Here is a 10,954-nt window from a genome sequence, read left to right as displayed (position 1 = left end):
CTAAAGTGGTTAGAGATCATCCATGGCTTTAATTTTTTTGTAATAGATCTAATTCTATTATAGTGAAAAAAATAATGAGCCAGCACTAAAGATGTCTATAGATACTGCTATAAAAATAGTATTTATGAAATAAATTCTTATACTAAAAGTATAGTTATTTAGGACGACAAAGTACACCTAAGTGATTATGGATCATATGTGGCTTCAATTTGGATCTAATAGATCTAATTCTATTATAGGCCATGTTTGGTAGGGCTAAGGAATTTCATCTCTTAGCTCCAAACTCACACTTCAGTGCGAGCTAGCTCCTATAGGAGCTAGAGAACAGTTCAAAATTGTTTGGCTAGTTTGGTCAGCTCCAAAACTCCTAAAAGAATGGTTAGAAAGTAGGTTGACAATAATACTTTTGTGACTTATGTTCTATTCATGATGAAAGCCATGCAACTGATTATTTTCTTTTAGATGTAATTTAATACCTATTAAATTTTTTTCATAATTAGAACAACATAATTGTATGGTTGTTCTGTTCCTCGTAGATGAAGAATCCTATAAAGAGAGAAAGAGAATAGATTAGGGTAGATGGGTAAAGATTTCTCATAATTATATCTAAAACCTTGAGGGTAACGAGTCTTTTGGCGTAAAGTATATAAGGTCCTATAACAGTAATAAATTCCCATATCATATGCACTAATTAACAAGTGTGATAGCCATCTGCCAGATGCCGTCCTGCCGACCCAAGTATAGGACCTTGTATTCATAAACATGGAAGTTTATCATATACGGAATATAAAAAATTAAACCTATAAAGCTCCAACCATCATTTTTTTACAGTAGAATAAATTATAGTTCTTTCTAGGAAGATCTATCTATATATGTAATTTCTTTTGTTTTTGAACTAAGCAGAAACTTTTCAAGTTGAAACTAAAATTTAACTATTAATTAGCAAATGTACTTCAATTACTTATTAATACAAAATATAAAACAACAAGCTAAAAATACAAGGTTCCCTTTTTATTTTACTACATGTAAGACATAGATACACCCACACCTGCACACAGCGACGAGTACGCCACTATTAACGCACTTGAAGAGACGAAGGGTAGCATCAAATACCTCACTAAATCGTATATCTCTATATAGACTATAGTTGGCATCAACTAATTAATTAAGTTAAACCAACTAATTATAGTTAATGGCATTTCTCCCTTCACAAACGATGCCAGGCCATCTCAAATTTCTACCCCTTATTTTGGATCATTAGTCCTATGGCCCTACCGTACGTCTTAATTATTTATAACCTTTGGATAATCGAATAATGCATCATGAAATCTTTCTTTTAGCTCATAAAGCCACAACATCTTAAGTTCTAGCATTTAGATAATAGATCAAGTATAGATTGTCCTAAGACTTATGTTATCTAGGTACAAAACAATGGTTTTCAATTATCGCAGAGCAAGTCATTCACACCCATGATTCAATGCACCGTACCTGCTGTGGTTTCTAAAATTTAGACATTCTATCTAGTAGTGACTATATTTTGAGCAATAATTTTCAACTTAAGTGCTGCGTTTTTTTTTTGAAAAATTATAAAGTTTTGTAGATGAATGGTGCGTTAATCTTGGTACTAGCTCGTACTTTGATCTCGTGATACCACAGTACCATCTTGTTTTTTATGGAAGACACGGTACTAATTGACAAGGGTAACACGTACATGTTACTCATGCACCAGCAGTGTTACGGACAGTGGGTCACAAGTCACAACATAATTGTTGAGTTTTGCCACGCGACGACCAAAAAAAATGTTTTTTTTAGTGTCCGTATGGTTACATAAATGAAGTTTAACTATAATTATTGTGTGCAATATATTTTTATGAGATATTTCTTGATTAATGCATTTTAAAAGGATAAAGATCGGCGCTTTACTCTATAAAAGATATTGAAGTACTAGTATAGATATTTAGGTAGCAACGGTAAAATAATAATTTTACAAAAGAGCAAAAAAATCATACATTTGTAAAATATACCGCGTCGGTATTGTTTAAGTGAAACAACAGGTACTGCGTCTGTATAGTTGAAGTGAAACAAAACATGTGCTTTACATGGCAATGTCATGATTTGCGTAATTTTCTTTAGTTTAAATTTTATTTTCAAATACATCATGATTTTCGATCCAACGCCGATCTATCTCCTTGACGTTGATGGCGGACAAGCCCTATGATGAAATATTTATGTATGAAGACAAGCCACGATCAGCGAGACGATATTATTCAATGGATAAGATATTGTGACTAAATAAAATTACCACTAAATTACCTATGTAATTACACCACTACCATCGATTACACTATATTTTTTCTTGTCTTGCCCCTAACTAGATCAACAGCTGGAATTGTACTACCCATTCATACCTCACAAAGACCTTAAAATCTATGTCTTTTATATGAAAGTTGCTATCATGAAATTTTGACCCAAGTACTATGCTTTTAAAAATACACGAATATCAAATCACATAAGTTATCCAGATCAAAAATTGATTTGCAATGTAAAACAACAACACTGGAAAGGGGCAATTTAGTTCACGAGGAAGTAGAGCCAACCTTTTGTCTTTGGGCACCTGCAAACTTTGGCCTAGTGGTTTCCTGGTTATCTCTCTTTCCTAGCATAGATGGATTGACCTGTTCCATTGTCGTATATCTTCTCGTATAGGAGGTTGCCATCATCAACATCAAGGCACTCGTTCCGGTGGTACTCGACCTTCGTGCATCCAACTACTCCATGTGGCGGGTCTTCCTTATTGCGCTCAACAAATACATCCTCATCAGCTATGTCCTCATTGTCACTGCATCCACCGATCCTGGCTGGGCATTGGTCGACTACGTCAACATGTCTATTTCCTCCGACTTCATTGAGTTCGTGATAAAGCCAACAACTAGAGCTCGCTCTATCTGGTAAAACCATCAAGCACCAATTTATTGATAATTGTGATAGTCGTGCCATACACCACAAAGGCAAATTCATGTCGATTACCTCACAAGATGAAGCCCAAGGCTGACATGCACTCTGGATGACCTCGGTGCACCCATCAGTGGTAGAACACTCATCCTCAATCTCCTCTGATGTTTGAACAAGAAATACTCTAATTTGATCACTTTGATGCTACTGTAGTGTATGTTTTCCTCGTTCAACCTTTTTTTTGGAAGAGCTCATGAAGATCAAACACCTAACCATGCCATCGATCGCCTTCATTGTCACTACCTTTGGGTCTAAGGGCTTCAGGAGCAATGGTGTTTACAAAAAGCAACTCCACCATTACCACCAGAAATCAGGGTTCACAAAATAGGATTATCACAATAATAGCACATATCGCTAGGGCAATGTAACGGTTTTTGGCTATACGGTTCAGCAAATATCACCTGAATTTAGAAAATTTGAAATTTTTGGTAGAAAAATCCAAAAAGATCACGGAGATGGAAGGAGGCAGAGCGAGACGGCCTCGGAATCCGGATTGAACGCTCGATTCCGACACGATCGAAACTGATACAGTCAGGTACTCCAACGCTGCAGTCAGTTCCAGCAAGCAACTCGTGGTTTACATCATCGACATGGTGATTTACATGAAGGTTTTGTCTCCAACCAGCCAAACATGCTTTCATCTAAATCTAGCCCTCACTAATCTTTTCGTTTCTACATGTTTATAGTTAAATTTTAAATTTTAATTCAACTTTAAGTTTAGAGTTTGTTTTGATGTTTTTTATTGTAGTTTATTTTTTAACCTTACTTTTATATCACTAAGAATATACTCCTCAGTCCCTAAATATTAGACGTCGTTGACTTTTCGAGATATGTTTGACCATTTGTTTTATTTAATTTTTTTAAAAAAATATGTAAAGCTATATATATGCATAAAATTATATTTAACAATAAATGAAATGATATAAAAATAATTAATAATTATGTAAATTTTTGAATAAGACGAATAGTCAAACATGTAAAAAAAAGTCAACGACGTCAAATATTAGAGAGTATATATAAATTTTATTAATAAATTATTTTTGGTATGATCGTGGTTTTTTTCTCTGAAAAACTGAAAAGATGACTCCCTATGTATGTGACCTGGAGGGCCTGCCGCATCACCGAAGCATTTTAAGATGCTGGCAGGGTTGTCGACTCGTTGCCTCCGTCAGATTAAGGAACATCGGTATTCGGTAATGAATCATGACTCATGAGAGAGGAGAGAAACCTGATGCTTTGCCCAACTCCCGAGTTTACTGGGATGCCATTTTGAAGGAGGTGATGCGGATGATCAGGGTGTGTCCAATTATCGCCAGGCATGTCCAATCCCTCCCGGTTTATCTCATAAGGTAATTCACAACTCGCAAGGCACAATTAAGCTAGCTGATAGCCAACTGATAACACAACACAGCGGATAATCACAAAAATAGTACCGCAAGCTTATCCCATATATTTCCCAAGGCCAATCCCAGGCAGATAGAGTGCAATTTAAGTTCAAAACTCGGAAGCCAAGATGAAGGCAAAGGGTGCACAGCAATCAACTCCACACACAGTAAATCGACCAGAAACGAAAACCGAAGTAACCTGGATTCATCTCAGTTACTATCTGTCACATAACAAAATCCTGTGCACCAAAGCCATGTCAAAGATCGATCCTAGCTACTTAAGATCACAATTCAGGTTGAATCAATGGTTAATGTTTTCAAGACAACAGATGGTGGCCTGCCTATTCATCGACCCTACTAGCTACTAGTATCAGCTTTCATCAGCTCAAGACTGCTTCTTCTTGGAACCGCCAACGCAGGAGCGGAGCCACCTCGCTCTCGCTGCCCCTTGCCTTGAACTCTCAGCACCATCTCCCTCTGCCCCTCCACTCGAAGAAGTCCCAGCTTCAGGATCACGATGTTTCTTGGCCCCTCCTCCTCCTCCTCCTCGTTGCTGTCGTGGTCGTGCAGGCCGTGGCAGATCTGAATCTCCACCACCTGTGCAGCATGATTTGAACCAGCTCGCTTCTTCTTCCTCTTCCGGCACATGCCTTCCGTGGATCGAATCAGGAGAGAGTGGGTAGACGATGTCATAGTGAGGGTCTTCCACGCGCATCATGCACACCTGGGGAGTGTCACGGGAAATGTAGTACATATCTTGGCGACCTCCAAAATCCGGCGTCTCCACACGGATGGCCACCTGAAGTGCGGCCGCCAAGGCGTTCATTGTAACACTGTCCGCGTGCACACGGGGGGGAACAACCTGCGTCAAGCACCACTGCATCGCATCCAGAGCAACAGGTCAGTCAGATCAAAAGATCAAATGAATATATGTTAATTGCATTGCCAGTTCATAGTATAATTGGAAGTGATGCTGGTACTAACATCTTCCAGACTGCGATTTCCAAGCTCAGTTACACCTGCTGCATACATCGATCTGTTGTCGGGCGAGCACATCCAGATAGCTGCTGCTAATCTGAGGAAAGCAAAAACTGATACGACAGAATATGCACATGTCAGAACCATGAATTAGGATGTGGTTGAAGGAACGCAGGCTCAAGGCTTTTTTTTTTCTCACTGTCATCTGTTGTATCATAACTGCTGAAGAACTCGAGAAGAAATTCCCCCCTGTTGTAGCTCAAAAAAGGTGCAGATTCATTCAGTGAGATGGGATGCCATGGAATGTACTTAGAAACTACAATTATCTGGAATTGCAGAAAACTAAACATTGCAAAAAACCTGCGTGTTGATGTTGGGACCTCCGACATGAGCTTCCATCCCTTTATTTTCTCTATCAGCCTCTGAAATGCCTGCAAGAATCAATGATACAATAAAGTCCCATTAAGTAATCATTACATTCAGCCGGCATCTTGCAAACAAAGAAAAGTTTAACTGGTATTTTACAATGACGCTCACAGGATGCTCATCATCAAATAATCTGATATGAACAAACATGGCTATCATAACTTGTCTGAGAAGCTTCCATAATTAAACATCAAGTATTAAGATAAGCATTAGAAAGAAGATATTTCATGAGGGTGGTAGAAAGGCATTTGTGGTTTAGGATCAGTCGATCAGATGGCCACACCATGAAGGAGGCATTCCAGTCTTCAGCATGAAAAACATAGAGTAATTTCTTCTTATTACTAATATTTTATTATGAGCAATTTTATAGTCCTTTAGAAGGTACCAAAAGATACCAAAATTTTACAATAAAAGTTTTTTTTTGAAAAAGTACCTTAAGGATGATAAAAAAACCCTTACAATAAAATTTTGGTACCTCTTTATACCTAGATACTAAATTTTAGCATAAAATTCGGTACCTCCTAGTATCTACTGAAGGATTGTAAAATTGCTCTTTTATTATTAGTACTGTCCAACTGCAAAATTTCTTGAAAGGTTGTATATTAGTTGCAAATAGGTACTCTACTCCATGTTATAAGACGTTTTGAATTTGTCCTAAGTCAAACTTTAAGTTTGACCAAGTCTAGAGAAAAATGTAGCTACATCTACCACACCAAATTAGATTAATTGAATCCACCATTTGAATATTATTTTATAGTACAACTGCTTTTGTGTAGTAAATATTGTTACATTTTTCCTATAATTTGGTCAAACTTATGACAGGACAAACCCAAACCATCTTGTAATATGGAAAGGAGGGAGTAATTAACTTGACAAATTTATAATTAGAATTAGTATCAACAGGTGTAAGACTGCGATGTCATGGCACTATTGTGAAACAGTGGTGCATTTCCTGCAAATGATAAAACAAACAAAGTAAGACAGCAGACTTGTATACTACAATTTTAAAAGAACAGTCCATTACAAGCATGTTTATATCAGAGAAAATTAATATAGGGAAGAGGGGGAAAGAGAGGGAGAGATTACTTCACGTCTTTTGGAAAATTCCGAGGCCCACTGAAAATGTTCAGCTCGTCTAGCCAATCCTCTAACAGCACCAAGAAGACGATCTTCCTCACGTGTGTCTACCCTATCAACAATTTGCTCCTGTCATGCATTATCACAAACAAAGAGTTATAACACTAAATGGACATCCTATGCCAGCCAGGGAACAGGGCAGTGGACACTTACCAGGTAAGAAAATATGAAGCTCCTGTAGAAACTCTCCCCATCTCTATGCACCGGTCTCAGTTCTGAATAATGACTATCAAGAGAGACCAAACGCCCAAGGCCAAAAGATTGTGCAGCCGGTAGCGCAATACATTTTTGAATAGCAGTATTGAGGTCCCCATAATAATGATACACGGCTTCGTCCATGGGAATTTTCTGCACCCCACACACAAGGGACAAATAACAATCTGAACCAGAAGGCAACATATCGAAAACCATAATGTAATTTATGTTTTAAGTTCCATTTTCTTGTTTGTACTTTCTGCGTTCTCTGATAAATTCTTGAGAAATAATTAATTAACATAATCACTTCAGTTTTATTGATTGTCTGTTGTTCAGTCATAAATGATGGGATGGATACACAAGTTTTCCTAATTTTAGCAACAATTGTAGGCCGATTTCACAAACTGTCACAATCAAAACCTATCAATTGCATGCAAAATATAACTGCAAACCAGAGTTAACTTATGATTTAGTATGCATACAAGAAAATATATTCTGCTGAACAGCTGGCTGTACAAGAACGCGTGAATATACACAGTATCATGTGATCTATCATCCTGACATTACATAATTCACATGGTTCTTCAACATTACTGAAGGGTAAAAGGAGTCAAACCTTGTGATCCACATGAGGTGGTGATTTTGGCGTGCTTGCTTCATCCAGTTGTTTTCCTTTTCTGACTGAAAGCTATTCACAAGATAACAGGTTAAAATCATATATTTAACTGACAAGTTTGAATAGGGAATACATGATTTCTTAAAAAAAAAAGAAATATATGGAACTTTTAAACAACGGACAAACAAGATCAGAAAGCTGGTGCTTCCACAATTTCCCTGCTCTTCCCAACCATGCTACAACCTACAAGTTTTCTGGGACAACTCTAGGCAGCAACAAAGCCAAAGGCTGAATCTTCTAGACCAAACACTAGCAGCCCTATCTTTTCGATTTGCTTATGCTTATAAGCTAAAGTTTGAATTTTTAAATTTAAATTTGGATAAGATTTTGGGGATTTTTCATCATAGTTTATTTTATGGTCTTGGCTTTTAGATCGTTAAGAACACGTATATAAAAGTTTTATTCACAAATTATTTCGCATTTACAAATATGTCATTTAGTTTTTTTTTCCTGAATAAGCCAAACAATCACCCCCTAGGGTATGAACAGTTACACGCCATGTTCAACATTATAAAGGTTAAAAAGAGTCAAATATGGTGATCCGCATGAAGTGACAATTGTGGGCACATTCTTTTTGTGAAATTTCGATTTGACAACACATTTCCCTTCCTTTTACAATCCAAAAACAATTCCTCAGGAAAACATGTTAAATTCAAACATATTGCCAGATTTAACAGCAACTGCAGGGAAGTAATATCAAGGTCAAACAGCTCACACTAGGAAACAAGGGAATAGGGGATGTATGGCATATTTTAAACAACAAAATAGCAGCAAGATCACAAAACCAGTGCCTCCCCATTATGCTTCACGCCTTCATAGCCAATTTCAGTTACTAACCAGCCAGAGGTTGAATATTCTTGACCTAACAGTAGAGCGAACTAAGTGATTTTGCATGTACGTGGTCAATGATTTAGAGAAACTGAACCCAGTGACGAAATCACAGTTCCCAATCATGCATTCGGCTTTAGGATTTCTTACCAAAATATCACGTCACCCATAAATTCGCCTCATGTTTACAGTGTGTGAGTGCGATTAAAATTTGTCTCGACTGGGGGGGGGGGGGGGGGGGGAAGACATTCCATCTGTCAAAGTTACATAGAAGATAGCAAGAAAACCTGGGATACAGAACGGTGAATTGCCTCCTAACATTTGCCTAATCGATTTGGACTCTATCTAGGATGCAACATCATGTCAACCACAACCGTAACGCAGACAAATAGAAACCAGGAATGCCAAGATCCTCGTCCGTATTCCAATACACAAGCTGACACAAAGAACCGGATCTAAGGAACAGGATTTCTCCTGACTCCTTCGCAAGATGATCCCAAGATTTCACGACGAACCACGAACCGCGCTCCCAACACAAAGATGGCACAAGAATGCCCAGGCCGGCCAAAGAATGACAAAAGCAAAAGGTCTCCGTACCTTCTTCTTGACACTTTGAAACGCGAGAATGCTTCTCTTGAGCAACTTCGTTAGCAGGGAGTCGGGCTTCTTCGCCTTCCTCCTTCGCCGCCTGATGCGAGGTCCGCGAGGAGGGTAGTCGGCGATCCTGACATTCTTGGCGAGCTAAATCCAGAGAAACCAAGGAAACGGGTTAAGAACAAGCCCTCCCAAAACCCTCCTCCCCCCCCCCCCCCCCCCAAAGGAACCAGACACAAACGCCATCATCAAACGCAAATACGGGAAGCTTTCACCTCTTCAAAATCAAGCGGCGGTGCCCTGGTCGTAGAACCTTCGCCGATCTTCTCCTTTCCTCTCGGCTCGACCGAAGCAGCGCCGCGGCCCCGGCCTCCCTCGCGCCCTTGGACCCCTTCGTCGTCTTTTGGTGGGCCGGACCCGGACGCGGACGCCATGGAGGCGGGGGCTGATTCGCTAATCCGGCGGAGGCGAGGGGGCGGAGGAGAAATGTGGCGAAGGGTGTGTTCGTGAATTCCAGAAAAGATGGGAGGGGGGAGGGGAGGCTATTTATAAAGGTCGTAGTAGTCGGAGGAGAAATGTGTAAACAGTTGTACTACTAATTGAAGGGGTGTTTGGATTCCTACTTTTTTTTTTCCCTGTCGCATCGAAGGTTTAGACCACTAATTAGAAGTATTAAATATAGACTATTAATAAACTCCACCTCATATTCTGGACTATTTCGCGAGACGAATTTATTGAGTCTAATTAGTTCATAATTAGCGAATGTGATGCTACACTAAACATTTGTTAATCGTGGATTAATTAGGCTTAAAAATTCTGTCTGATGAAATAGCCTTTATTTATGCAATTAGCTTTGTTATCGGTCTATATTTAATACATCTAATTAACGTCCAAACATCCGATACGACAAGGGACTAAAAAAGTCCCTGGACCAAACAGCACCTGAGGATTAATTTAATGAAATGGAGGTTCCGCCCCAGTAAAAGGAAGATTTTGTTTTGAATTTCAATCATGTCATTTTCATTAACTTTTGTAAATTTAAATATAAAGACATTCCAATGTAGGGAACATTTAGCTAGGTTTTTTAAGATATGGATTGTTAGCTTATTTGTGTCGTGCTTCTGGGATGAACTATCAGAGAATGGATGACAATACCCAAAGCTCCCTTCATCGGATCTAACGATTCCATAGGCAGATTTGGGGCTATCGGTTGGATTTGTGTGGGCGGAGATCCATGGCGTGGCATGTTACTTGGGATGGCTTGAGATGCGGCTAACAAGTGGTGGCGAGCTTGGCAACATGGGTAGTGGGGATGAGCAGAGAAGGAAGCTAGTGGTTTACTGTATGTGGACTTCACGAGCACAACAACAAGGTTGGCTCTAGAGGAGGAGGCGGATTCAAATTATTTTAAATTCAAATCTCATTTCTCCATATATCCTATTTGTGAAAAAACCTAGATAACCATAGAAGTTATTCCCCCTAGCTAGCTTAGGGTTTGGAGTTGGAGGGCGGTGAAAGAAGGGAGTACGTTCCCCATAAACGGCGATGATGCCGCTGAAGCCACGGGTTTGGAAACAGACGTTGGGCCAGTGTTGGTTATGACAATGTCTGATTCTAACACAAGTTATAAGATGGCGGTGGCTAGGGGTGGATTCGTTGAATCCTTAAATTTTGGCTAAGTTTTTGAATGAGTTTATAATGCATTAAGGAGATAAATCTATGA

The 10,954-nt window shown here is 39.0% G+C and overlaps 1 protein-coding gene across 1 annotated transcript; it reads right to left on the bottom strand.

Annotated features, from left to right (window-relative positions):
* Window positions 1-4,450: 4,450 nt before the first annotated feature.
* On the bottom strand, window positions 4,451-9,734 carry LOC102703099 (OVARIAN TUMOR DOMAIN-containing deubiquitinating enzyme 1-like). The gene is made up of 9 exons (XM_015833533.1): window positions 9,507-9,734; window positions 9,235-9,378; window positions 7,750-7,821; window positions 7,092-7,286; window positions 6,888-7,007; window positions 5,736-5,806; window positions 5,575-5,624; window positions 5,382-5,488; window positions 4,451-5,274 (listed from the first exon to the last, which is right to left on the bottom strand). The coding sequence occupies exons 1-9, from the start codon at window positions 9,663-9,665 to the stop codon at window positions 4,783-4,785; spliced, it is 1,410 nt and encodes a 469-aa protein (XP_015689019.1). The 5' UTR covers window positions 9,666-9,734; the 3' UTR covers window positions 4,451-4,782.
* Between the last annotated feature and the right edge of the window lie 1,220 nt (window positions 9,735-10,954).

The sequence above is a fragment of the Oryza brachyantha genome, chromosome 2 (genome assembly GCF_000231095.2).
Source record: "Oryza brachyantha chromosome 2, ObraRS2, whole genome shotgun sequence".
NCBI lineage: Eukaryota > Viridiplantae > Streptophyta > Magnoliopsida > Poales > Poaceae > Oryza > Oryza brachyantha.
Note: the sequence above shows the minus strand (reverse complement) of the source record. Positions and strands in the feature narration are given on the sequence as shown.